At 38.8% G+C, this 13,537-nt stretch overlaps 1 protein-coding gene across 4 annotated transcripts in view; it reads right to left on the bottom strand.

Moving 5' to 3' along the window:
* The window catches only part of Ppp4r4 (protein phosphatase 4 regulatory subunit 4), a 94,973-nt gene that overhangs the window by 14,473 nt on the left and 66,963 nt on the right, over positions 1 to 13,537 (bottom strand). For all 4 annotated transcript variants that reach the window (XR_006063591.2, XM_006990915.4, XM_042261105.2 and 1 more), the window contains 8 exons: positions 12,580 to 12,762; positions 9,818 to 9,923; positions 8,261 to 8,408; positions 5,113 to 5,257; positions 4,014 to 4,055; positions 3,847 to 3,921; positions 1,169 to 1,235; positions 166 to 252 (listed from right to left, as the gene is read on the bottom strand). Coding sequence is in view for 3 of the 4 variants with exons in the window: in XM_006990915.4 (XP_006990977.1) it covers positions 166 to 252; positions 1,169 to 1,235; positions 3,847 to 3,921; positions 4,014 to 4,055; positions 5,113 to 5,257; positions 8,261 to 8,408; positions 9,818 to 9,923; positions 12,580 to 12,762 (853 nt within the window). In the remaining variant the exon portion in view is untranslated. The remainder of the gene's footprint in view (positions 1 to 165; positions 253 to 1,168; positions 1,236 to 3,846; positions 3,922 to 4,013; positions 4,056 to 5,112; positions 5,258 to 8,260; positions 8,409 to 9,817; positions 9,924 to 12,579; positions 12,763 to 13,537) is intronic.

Here is a 13,537-nt window from a genome sequence, read left to right as displayed (position 1 = left end):
CTTCTTCCCAAGATAGCCACATTGAATAAATCTCCATTTTTGTTTTCACTTTTAAAAAATAAATGAGCAGATACTCTAGAAATCATATGTCCAATCTAACAGTGAATAAACCTGCAATTGTCATTAAAAACATTGTATGAATCATAAAACAGAATGATTCCTTACTTGTTGATGGAGTACTAGAAGACGGTCCAGGAACAGAAATGGGGATGTTCTTGGGTAGGCTCTGCATTGGTGTTCTAGAGTCTCTGCCTAAAGTAAACTCTGTATTAAATTGTGTAATTTCATCTGACTCCTGTAAAAGTCACTATCTCTATTTAATGAGCACTACTGTCCAAATAATCTTACTTTATGTATTTCCACATTTCAGTCTCCACTACTGCGGCTCAACTCCACACAGCCTTACAACCGACACCCAATGGTAAGCTTCCCTTGCAGAGGCTCTGAGCCTTATACTGTCGCCTCCCTTTTTTACATACTCCTAATACCTATACCACAATTTTCAAAAATGACTTATTTTTAACTGCAAGAAAGTAATTTTTCCTACCAAATTAAAGCTCCACATAGTATTTCAGGGTACAAAGACACAGTTACTGCAGCACTGGTGGCCCAAAGGCCAAAAGAATGGAATCTACCTCTGGGTGGAACCTGGGTTGGCTCCCTTAAGAGTTAGTCCAGTTGGGCTGGTCAAAAACCTGGCTAAGGGACCATCATGCTTCAGGAAGGTGGATTTGCCTTGATATAGAGAAGGGAGGAATAATAATCCCTTTAATGATTTACTTTCCTTCCCAGAATTCCTAGCTTCTGTGCAGTTGCTTACAGAGAGCTGCAGCATGCAGCTTCAGAGGTCTGCTTTTCTCAGCATGCTTTTCCTAATGCTTTGGGCTTCACTCTCTCTAATGCTCCCCTCCCCACCAGATGCCTTCCTGTCCTCCATTCCAGCTTAACTCATGGCTTTTTCTTTCTCTTCCCCATCTTCCTCCTCCAGGCAGCCACCTAGATTAACAACTTATCTACTCCAAGTTTTTTCTCTGAAAACCAATGAAGTTGCTCTTGAGCTTCCTTTTGCATGTACTCTTAAATTACTGTATTAACAAGAATGCCCTAGATTTCCCCAGTCATCCATTGTTAACCCTATAACTGAGTGAGAAGACACAGAACCACCTACGTTTCTTCTCAAAGCTTTTGTCACTGGACCGCCCATCATTCTGATGCTTCTCCTTCTCGAGCTGTTCCTGTTGGGACACAGTGTTGTGTTACAGGTGCAGCTTGGGAGCTTGTTCTGGGGAAAATGATGCTTGGCTTCAGAGATACAAATACACCTCACAAAAATGCGTTTAAAAAATGGGGCTTCCCTTTGGTACAGAATTCAAAGGTTTGCTGTTGTTGCTGTGGTTTTAATATGTGGTATTTTATATCACAGAATACTGCTCTTGGGAGTTTGTCCAACCAAACCAATGACTTTGGCATCACTCTACAATGAGCATGTATTTTCTACAAGGTGTCCACTGGTTCTCATCAACAGAGCATTGTTTATGCTTATTTCAATTCCTATTTGTCAAACAACAAAATATTTTTCTTTAAAAAGACTGAGACACCTTCGTTGGGCAGTGGTGGGCATGCCTTTAATCCCAGCATTTGGGAGACAGAGGCAGGCAGATCTCTGTAAATTCAAAACCAGTCTGGTCTACAGACCAAGTTCCAGAATGGCCACGGCTATACAGAGAAACCCTGTCTCAAAAAAAAAAAAAAAAAAAGAGAGGAAAAGGAAAAGTCTTCTAAACATATTTAAAATATCTTATTGACACATGATATAGAGAAAAAAGGAGTATAAACTGAAGACCTCAGTTCCACACTGAAGATTCTGCAAGGCTGACTTGACCATCAGCTTTTGTTATGGAGAGAGTGGCAGAATCAAATTAGCCTGGACTAGCTTTAGTCCTTTAAACAGGCATCCACTGCCCACTGCTGTATTTGTTTTAACATCTTTTAACTATCAGGTAGAATCTTTGAAATGATTAGGGGGACTAAAGAGGTGGCTCAGTGGCTAAGAACAAGTACTGCTCTTGCAGAGGACCCATCATGGGTGACTCACAGCTGCCTGCAACAAGTTCCAGGGGATCTGACTCTGGTCTCTGTGGACACCTGCACTCACATACACAACACACAATGAAAAATAGAAAAGAATCATGCTTTAGCAGACACTAGCTTCCACCAATCCAAAAGCTACAAATGTCACCAGGCAGCACCTGACAGCTACAGCAGAGCTTTCCCCACTTCACTGTGGAAGGCTGCCTGCCTGCCTGCCTGCCTGCCTGTGGTACCAATGGATCTGGCAGGGAGATGAGTATGAGCAAAAGACAATGCTGCACATGTATAAAAATATCATTATGAAAACCATTATCTTGTAGGCTAACTTAAAAAGTTCATAAAAACCCAAGTTCTCTTTGTCTGGATGCTTGTTCTGACACTTTGTTTCTGCTCTGCTGGTGCTGGAGATAGAACCCTGGGCCTTGCACACACTAAGCTACACCTCCAGCCCCTAGATTAACCCCAGTTAACACAACACTAACTAAAATGCCAAGAAGCTTTTGGTAATTAAAAATTGACAAACTGGGTTTCAACCTTTTGTCAAAATCCAGAGGTCCTACACTGCCAAAGCATAAAATAAATAAATAAATTCTTTTAAAAAATTAAAAACATACCCTACCTGTTTTTAAAAATTCCTACAGTTAAACAGTATGAAAGCAAGTTGGTATTGCCTAAAAAAGCAGACACACAAATCAGCGGAGCAGAAGAGGGAGTCAGGAGACACAGGAATGACTGACATGTGAAAGGTGGGAAGGCAATTCAGTGGAGGAGAAGGGGATTTGATAAGTGGAGCCAAAACAGTTAGTAATCAAAAGATCTGAAAATTAAAATTGGGCAAAGACCTAAGGGTAAAATCAAAACTAAAATTTGTAGAAGCATTGGAGAAAATCAAACAGACAAGGATTCTTAAAGAAAACAACAATCATAAAAGAAAGGCTTAATAAGTTGGACTTTAGGGCTGGAGAAATGACTCAGTAGCTAAAGTACTTGTGGCCTTGGCAGAGGACCTGAGTCTGGTTCCCAGCACCCACAGTGGGTGGCTCATAACCACCTACAACTCCAGCTCCAGGGGTCTGACGCCCTCTGCTGGCCCCCAAGGGAAATCACACTTATGTGAATACACAACACACACACACAGACACACAGACACATAGACACAGACACAGACACACACACACACACACTTAAAAATAAGTCCTTTTAAAGAATAAAATGAATATCAAAATTAAAACTTTCTAAAGACTATTAAATGCATCAAAAGACAGATTTCAAGAAAATATTCACAATATGAGCATGTGACAAAAGAGCTCTTAATAATAACATGAACACAACCTAAAAATAGACCTTATAAAAAGCAAGGTTGTATGGCCAATAAACAAACAAAAAGCTACTTAGTATCTGGCATCAGGGATATTTAAAGCCCTATGAGTTCTAGGAAACATGATCAACTAGTGCTAGAAACTCACTCAATGGATGCTGAGGATGGAGTGCCGGGGCAGGTGGGAATGTCTCAACAAGGACTAAATACATGTGGTTACATAGGCACTAGTTTCACTCAAGAAACTCATTTTCCTAAACACCCTCAATTGTAATTTTTCTTCCAATTTATAAAAGATGAAAGTTCAGGATCAAGACTTCTCTTCAGTCTTTTAGGAAATATGGAACAATGTAAAACTAAAATAAATTGGTTTTAGGTTTACTGTCAAAGGCCAGCTAACGCTAATCAGAAGGATGTATGTGGGGGAAACAACATACCATTTCCAAGAACATCAGTTCTTCTCTTTCTTTCTCTTGATCCAACAAATCTTTCTCATAATTTTTTTTCTGAAACTGTTTAAAATTTTAAATGGCATTGTCAATCATTAGTGACAACTTCTTGCTGACTGTAAATATCTCTTTACTATAAGGTAGAGTATACTTACCACATCCATAGACATTTCCATTCTGTCCAACTCCAATACTGTCTACAAGGCAAGTTTTTAGAGATTACAGTTGATTCAACAGTAATGAAACACAATCAACCAAGTATTTCTCAAAGAAACCCCTTCCCCAGGGGTATTCAAAGAGAAGAGTTTACACTATGATATTAATAAGCTAATCTTTGCCGGGCGGTGGTGGCGCACGCCTTTAATCCCAGCACTCGGGAGGCAGAGCCAGGCGGATCTCCGTGAGTTCGAGGCCAGCCTGGGCTACCAAGTGAGCTCCAGGAAAGGCGCAAAGCTACACAGAGAAACCCTGTCTCGAAAAACCAAAAAAAAAAAAAAAAAAAAAAAATAAGCTAATCTTTTACCACCAATAAACATTCAAAAACTGTGTTCCAAAGTCACACATTCATAATCTTTTTATTGATCTTATAACATTGTCAGTTATGTATTAAGTGCAGTTTTTGAAAACTGAAGCATTTTAAGCTTTGATCTTACTAACCCAAAGTTTTTACTATTTTAGTTTTCCAACATTTCCAAATAATCTACATAACAGATCCTCATGCTAGAGCAAAATCATATGGCATAAAGTCAGTGTTTGGAAAGAGATGTGCTTGGGTGATGCCAGAGCTCCAGGATGCTGGCTCCACCACTTATTGGCATGTTCTCAGCAGTCAGTATTTCTAGCTCTAGTGCCTTTACAAAGCCAGACAGAGCACTGAACTCACTCTGAGGGGTCTTCCCACATGCTTCTAGAAACACGACTTCCTCAATTTTACTGCCAGTTTTACTGGATTGTGATCACTTGTAAATAAAATCTAGTGAATGAGGTATTGGTCATCATTTGAGCCAGGTTCACAAACACCTCGCAGGTGCGCAACTCACCCACAAGGAACTCATACTGCTAGTAACAAAAATGATTACCCTTTAGAAATGCCCTTCAAAGGAACTGGTGTACCCAGCATTAGCAAATATACCTGCCATTTAGTCATTCTTACCACACTTGCAGACTGTTACCCTACTAAGCTAAGGTAGGAAAGCTGAAGTTAACACTGGCACACTGCAATAAACAGGTTTTTAGAGCAGGAGAGACACTTACTTTTTTCACAATAGCCAGGACATCTTTATCTTTTTCTTGACACAGGAGTTTTCTCACACACATTTCTAACTGCTGGAGGAGATGCATGTCTGCAGGAATCTTCAGAGCTGATTTCACTTTGGGCAGCAGGTAGCAAAGTTTCATTCTGTATTTAGAGGGAGCTTAATAATAACTAACAGTAATAGGAATATGCAACTGAAAAAGTTCAAGCTTTAGAAAAGCTCAGAGTTCAATTGTCCATGCAACAAATATGTGTGGAGTGCCTACTAGTTAGAATGCATTCATTATTCTAGATACCAAGACACAAAATTGAATCAAACCAACAAAATCTTCCATTCTTCTAGGGTCTGCATTTCAGTATGGGACACAGAAAACAGATTGCATATAAAGAAAATGTCTGCCAGAAAGTGGTGAGTCAGTCTAGAAGGCAGTGTTAGAGAAGTTAGTAATGTTTTCACTGAAAATATGGTATTCAAGGAAAGACCTAGGAAATCAGAGAGCAAGACACTCAAGTGTCTGGAAAAGCATTGTGGCCAAGAGGGAAGGCTTGCCTAGTGACACTCTGAATTAGCAAACTAGCCTCAAGACAGAATAGAACACAGATGAGCTTAGTAGGAGACCTGAGTGGTGACAAGGGCCCAGTTCATGCAGGGCCCTGTGGGCCACTGTGCAGAGCCTGGCTTCTATTTCAAACGCAATGAGAAGCATTGGAGGGTATGAGGGAGGAAAAAAGTGGCCTAACAACTTTCCTAGTTATCGTCTGCTGTTTTGAGATTAGACTGTAAGTGGCTAAGGAGGAAAGAGAAGCAATAGGGAAAATCCCAAGTAAGAGCTAATGGTGCATTAGGCCAGAAGGAACAGCAGAGGTACCCAGAGAAGCCTGCTCTCTGCATGACTTTTGTGAGCAGCAGAGTGGCCTCAGGGACTGCAGATGGGATGACAGAGAGAAAAGGTTTTAGGTTTAGGCCTGGGCAGTGGGAAGATGAGCCAGTTGCTTAGTGAGATGCAGAAGACTGCAGAAGGAAAAGATGCAAACAAAGCAGACCTAGTACTGAAAGCTAGACAGATTAAGTCTGGGATGCCCATTAGATATTCTATGGGAATTATAAATCTGCAGCTAGTTCAGTAATCCTGTTGTCCAGGATGTCCTTGCAAGAGATAAAGTCAAGAATGCATGAAAATGGTAGTTTAAGCATGGGACTGGAGAGATCACTAGAGTAATAAGAGAAGAGGAGGAGAGAGACGAGGAGAAATGGGAAACACACTAAGGCACTACCACTGTCTAGATCAGCTGAGAAAAGAAGAAACAAGGAGGCTACAGAATGCCAGGAAGGTGAGCAGATATCTAAGAGAGTGAAGGAATTCTTCCCAAGAGAAGGTTGCCAATGAGAGGTTTGGCTTTGTTGAACTCCAACTCTTCCTCTTTTTAGTCTAGTTCTGGGGAGGGATGGAAGGCAGCTCTCTATCTTACAGCTAGCGGATTCATTCGTTCATTATGTGTTCTCCAGGTTAATGCTCTGTGGTTTTTTGTTTGTTTGTTTGTTTGTTTGTTTGTTTGTTTTGTTTTGTTTTGTTTTGCAAAGCTTAAGGCAGCTAAGTCCCATTACTAGGGTTTCCAGGATGCTGTCTCGGCAGACCTTCAGCCAAGAGCTTTTTCTACACAGGAGCCCTTGCTTCTGTGCATTTGAAAAGGTGAAGAAGCTCTTCTCTGAGATTCTCAACACTGTGCACCAATGGTCTCCATCTCAATCACTATTCAGCACAGATACTGAAGACATTATAACTAAGAACCCTCAAGTCCACTCCAGAGAAATTACTTCACTTCTGGCCACCGAGGAGAAGGTTCCTCAATATCAACATGATTTTCCCAGCCTTGATGGTGTCTAAACACAGTAAATTAAATGTTAAAACATTTGTGTAGAGAAGCACACAAAACATAATTCATTCTTTATTACCCAAAGTATATCTAGAAAACATTTTGATTCATGGGCCCACAAGAGTATAAAGTTCTTGAAAATAAGGACTATCACTTTTAGTAAGAAATACTTTTTAAGGATCTTATCATATTAATAATAATTATTCACCCAGCCTGGCAGGCTGGCTTTGACTTGTGCATGCTCTACTCAGTAAGACAAAAGATCTGAGTTAGCCTTGACACAGGGGGAAGTGGTGTGGTCCTGCCTCAACTTAGTATGCCAGACTTTGTTGACTCCCCAAGGGAGGCCTTACCATCTCTGAGGAGTGGATGGGGGGTGGAATGGGGGAGGAGTGGGGAGGGCAGGAGAATGGGGGAGGGGGAACTGGGATTGATATGTAAAATGAAAAAAACCGTTTTAAATAAATTTTTAAAAAAAGATCTGAGATATCAGTTAAGAGATTGAGATTTTTATTCCAAGACTATTACCAAGCAGGCTATGAAGCCAACTGAGATGTCTACCCACAGACACCTGGTAAAGAAAATATGGTATATAAACACAATTCTAACAAAGAATGAAGCACTGCTGCAACACAAATGGAGCAGGAAGGTGTTCATAAAGAGAGATGAGGTCGGCACAAAGAGGTAATGCATGTCAGATGTGGAAGCTGAAAAGGTGACTATGGGAACAGTGGTCATCAGCAAGCAGAAGGATGGAAGGAAGAAGGAAGGAAGAAAGGAAAGAAGGAAGGAAGGAAGGAAGGAAGGAAGGAAGGAAGGAAGGAAGGAAGGAAGGAAGGAAGGAAGGAAGGAAGGAAGGAAGGAAGGTTGGAAAGAGGTCGGCAAAGGGTGCCAAAATTCAGTTAATATAGGAGGAATATCTTATAACCTTTGTAATATAGTGGGTAACTACAGTTCACAGCAACTCATTATATATTTTATAAATAAGTAGAAGAGTCGGCTGAAGGCTCTGGGCACATAGAAATGACAAATATTTAAGGAAGTGAAAATGCTAACTATCCTGATATTATTGTTCTATCTAATATCTATATATGCTGTATCCCATAAATGTGTGACTACTAAGTCAACCTTCAAAAACAACTACTAAGACTCTGAAAGTAAGCATCAATTCCTCACTTGACTTAATTGAATAAGAAAAAGAGTTTGCAAACATTTACCACAAAGGACATATGAGAAATGCAACATTTTCAAACCTTACAAAGTGATACGTACCTCACATTTGCCACAGGGTCATGGGTTAGTTCAATAACAGGTAGAAAGAAATATTTGCAGAAAAATGATTTGGAAAAGATCTCTATGATAAATTCACAGGTATCCAAAAACCGAAGTCTATTCCAATAACTCTTCCCTTGGCCCAACTCTACAAACAACAAAAATACCATAACCTAATTTTCCCTACATGAAATTACATATTACAAAGCTAAACACCAAAAATGTATGCAAAGTTTCATTCTACCTACAATTTATTTAACAAATACAATAGATAAGAGAAAACAGTCATTATATACTCTAGGTTTGTAGACTATAATATTTACTAGGAAAAGGTTTTGTTAACACTGGATAAATTCAGTAAGCACTGATGAACTGTGATGACTGAGTAACTATAGTTACTATGTTTGACCATCGCCTATATGCTGAGTACCCTGTAGACAGTATCTTATTGAAACCTGGAAAGGAATCTGAGTGGATGGACACACTTAAACCAATTCAAACACAGTCTGCAAACCCTGCAAGGCCTTTCAAACTAAACTAATTGTTCTCTTTTTGTTTCCTTAAAAGTGCCTGACATGAATAAAGTCATATGTAAACTGACAGTACTTTAGGTTGGTATTTAAAGCATAATTTTCTCATTTTTACATAAGTGTGCAAAGGCAAAGTTCTTGATACTTAAAACCAAACTAAAGCTTTAAAAAATGAGACTTATTTTAAATTTAAGTCCCTGCTACTGCAAAATGAAAAAAGAATTAAAACAGGCCATAAAATGAAAAATCAAAATACACTGAGCATAATTTTCCTTAAATACAATTTTACAAAAGTATTTTTTTTCCTGAAAAGTGGTGGTTCATGATTAGTATGGTGAATTCTAACAGTCAGGAAATCCTCTTCCTTGTCTATGCTGGATAATAATTTTATTAAAAAAATATTTAAGCATAATTTTAGTCAAAGCAAGTGTTTGATGACTAATAAACTCACTAAAAACATATATATTTGCCACCAGAATTAATAACTTAAAGATTTTTGCCGTGATTTTTAGCTCTTAACAAATCACAATAAACTTACATGTGTTAACCTAGTTTCTAAATACAGTCAAATCCTAACAGCTCACTAGCTTCACATTAATATGTGCTGTCAACAGCATTCAAGAAAGAATTATAAGCCTACATTTTGTTCATTCAATTAATATTGAAAACAGTATTATAAAATAAATTACTAGATTTAAAAAATATTCTATTCATGCTTTAGTTCCAAATGCTATTTTATCAAGGTAGAAATTAGCCTTTCAACATACATTTATATATTTAAATTTCTCAAGTGTTGGAATTCACAAAAGAGAGCTCTGATTAAATACTATTTTCATCTATGAAAATTTTGATCATGACATAAAGATTTCCAAGATAAACACAAATTAACCTACAAAATTCAACTAAAAGCACATATCAGGTATTTACCACCATCAGCCTATTTTATCTCTGAAAAATGATATACAAAGCATTGCAGATATAATTAAGGTCACTACTTCAGTGACTTTTTTCAAAAATTATTACTTACGTTCAATTAATTTTTGAATGACTTCATGCCTCTGCTCTTGTTTACGATTATATCGTAGAAAAATGCATAGAGTTCGTGCAGCTGCTCTTTGGACAGGTAAGACATTCTTAAAGAAATAAAACAGGAAAGACAATTATACTACCCTAAGATATGTTCTCAACAATTAATGTGCACCAAATCAATTAGCAATTGGCTAAATGAGAAGTGCTCATTGTCTTTCAAACCCTGAGCTCACACCCTTCTGGAGGGATCTCTGTTACCTCATGTTAATGTCACTCAGGGAAATAAGATAGACATCACAAGCTAATTCAATCTCATAGTCACATTCAAATCATCCATGTTAGACTATAATTTCCCTGCCACCTCATTTTTAATGACATGTTCCTCAGCCACCATCCTTTCAGCCAGCTGAATATTACTATTTCTACACATCCAACAAACATTCCAGGAGCATACCACGTGCCAGTTACATCACCAAAACTGTACCACTTTTAACGCAGAAATTTAGAGATCCATGTTCAGATACTTTGCTGAAGAATTTGGGGGCTGGTATCATTTCTAGGGCTGGAGACTAAATATCTTAGCCCAGGAGGTACAATGTTATTCACTGTCAGGACTGAGGAAGCTAAATTTTCTATGCCTACACAAAAGCTGTAATGCTTAGTGTAGACGCAAAGGTTCCAGAACTCTACAAAAGGGTGTTAATATTGAAGAGTGCCACCAAGCAAAGCAAAAGGACCCAGCCAGCTGACAGATTGCATTACCAGTATTCCAAACTCTCTGTCCTTCAGATTCCCATCACACCACTATACAGAGCCTTGATTCTAAATGAATTCAACCAGTTACCTTTACTGGAAATTAGAGGGAAAAACCAAATACCTTAAAGAAATCTCTAAAGCAGGTCTACTGTGTCCATTGTAAACTCATGTGCACCATGCTGACTTACTTATCAATATTATAATATTCCATCACTAAAACCCAGACTACTGTAGTGGACTGCAGCTGTGTAGTGTAGAGACAGGGGTGCTGGTTGTACCCTCTTACATCTACACAAGTGTCCACTCTACTGGGCACTATGCTATGTGACATTGGTAACTGTTAAATACAAAATCTACTATGGTTTAGAACTGAAAATTTAATACAGTATGTAAGCAGAACTATAATAGAGCTTAAATGAATTTTAGACTGTGAACTAAATAAAAGCCTGTTCCTCTCTTCTTTCATTTGGTTTAGTATAACAGAATTTCAAACGCATATATACAAGATATATGAAATATATGCTCAGTTTATGCCTCATGTAATATTTCTTATAATGCAAGACAAATATCCATTTGGGACAGAAATCAATGATAATGTCCTCAGAACAGCTTCCATGAGTTGTCCCTGACTTTTACACGTGTGTCATGGCATCTGTGTGCCCTTACACATACACATATGCACACACAGTAAACAAATAAATAAATACAAAAGTGACAAGGGTTATTCTTGTCAAATCACTTTTTAAGATTATTATATCTACAGCACAATCCTCAATTCCTCAGATTTTCATTGCTATGTGTGATGGACTTTTTGGGTGGTGGGTAATATATTGTGCTGCTTATTTTAAGTTGAAAATAATACCAATAATATTTTCTCCTTTCTAAATCTTTGAAACTAAAACTGATTTTGAATTTTGGAAATGACTCTTGAATTCCTCATTTCCCTTTTATGAAATGAAAAGTTAAGATACTTTAGTTTAGACTGTAAAGTAGAAACATATGTAAGGTTTTTGTTTGGTTGGTTTTGCCCTGCTACAGGATATTGAACCTATGACCTTATGCATGCTATTCAAGTACTCTATTGCTAAGCTACATCCGCAGTACTTGAAGCTTAAAAAAAAAAAAAAAAACTTTCAAAACTGTTATTAGGATGCCATCATGTATACACAGTGGACTACAGGCCAAACAGTCCTTTCTGGAAGTGTTATAAAAGGTGGACAACTTCGTGAGGTTCTCATATAGCTGCTTGGACAGCAAGTAGTTACTCCTTTCACCTGAGTAGGCTAGCTACACTAAGGCATCCATACGTTCAGTGTAACTGCCCTTAGGCCCTATAAAAGACACAGAATGCACACTAACAGGGACTGCTGGGAGGTCTTGGGAATAAAGGCCTGGCAGATATGAGATGCTGACATTGTGGGTACATTCAGAAGGAAGAGCAAAGCAGAGGTTCTTTTGCAGTTGACATTACTGAGTCCTGTCAACCTTTCTCTCCAGAAATACTATAACAAGTCTGAGGTAAAGGGCAGGAGATGTAGCTCAGATGGTTGAGTACTTGCCTAGCATGCATGAAGCCCTGAGTTCAATCCCCAATACCACATAAACTAAATATGGTGCCACACACACATACTACCAACACTGGGAGATATAGGCAGGAGAACCAATGTCACCTTCAGGTACGTAATGAATTTGAGGACAGACTGGGCTACCCATGCACTGCTTCTGAAAACAACACAGAAGTGTGAGGTGAGTTTATCCATACTCTTCTGAGAGTGGACAAAAAGTATGGTCATACTTCCCTGCAGCTAATGGTAGAAGATCAAAGGGTAAATCAAGGAAGCAGAGGAGACTTGACTCCTCTCTCAGACCTGCGGGCATGCTGCCCTTCCTTCCAAGCTGACAGGAACCAAGGTTTGTGTACCTTAAAAAGGTGAAGAATTTGATAATGACAAAATTATCCCCAATCAAAATTATCAAAACAATCAGAGGAAATGGAGGGCTCACATTTGTCATCATGATGGTGAACATTCTTTGTAAGAAACGGTAATAAATCTGGTCACTCGATATGATGTGAGGCAGACAGGCATATTTCTGCAGCAGCTTCTCATGGGTCCTCCACTTCAGAGAGGCTGCAGCTCGCTGCTCAGCAGCCGTGAGTGCAGGAATCAAGTCAGGCAGAGAAGATAACTGGAAAGAAATACAAGGCTGATGGTGACTAAGCCATCAACTGCAGCCCGTAATGGAAACATACACCAGGGAAGGGCTTCAGAGTCTAGAAGCCATCTCAGCTATCACCAGGAAGTAGTTATCACACATAATCAAGTAGTTAAAAAAATGCTTGAGTAAAATTTATGGCACCAGGAAATGAAATCTCTAGAGCCAGGGCTTGTTATTCTTCCTTGGTGGTTACCAAGGCAACAATTCTAACTAGAGCAAAATTCCTTACATATCACTCAGGGCAAGTCTGACCTTCTAAATTCCTCCCCTTTGTCCTACTTGCTATACTTGTGATAATCATTAATACTGAAAATATGAAGACAATTTCCAAAGACAATAAGAATTGTAGGAGCTGCAGAGGGCAGCTCATGCTGCAGCCTTCACAGGCACTGGCATGGCTATGAAGCAGGTGTTGTTTTCTTTAGCTGCTTGTATGTTTATTGTAAAAACAGTAAGTCTAGTGATTAGAAATAAATACTGTATTTGAAAAGGGCCTTCCTTTAGAAGTTTTCAGGTACTCTACATACTCCATACAGCAGAAGCACAAGAAATAGCCTGAGGGGGAAGGAGTGGGTAACTTGGAAGATTTCATTCCTATATCACTTCATCATCTGGGAAAACTTAGGTGTGTGGTGCCTATGGCTTTTTGGCCTTCAAACTCCTTAATAACAGGACAGAAATTGAGAGCTTAAGTTGTTTCAAATTAATTGTTGGTATCTCACAGTAATCCTTCTAAAATATGGCT

This window comes from Peromyscus maniculatus, chromosome 14 (assembly GCF_049852395.1).
Source record: "Peromyscus maniculatus bairdii isolate BWxNUB_F1_BW_parent chromosome 14, HU_Pman_BW_mat_3.1, whole genome shotgun sequence".
Classification (NCBI taxonomy): Eukaryota; Metazoa; Chordata; class Mammalia; order Rodentia; family Cricetidae; genus Peromyscus; species Peromyscus maniculatus.
Note: the sequence above shows the minus strand (reverse complement) of the source record. Positions and strands in the feature narration are given on the sequence as shown.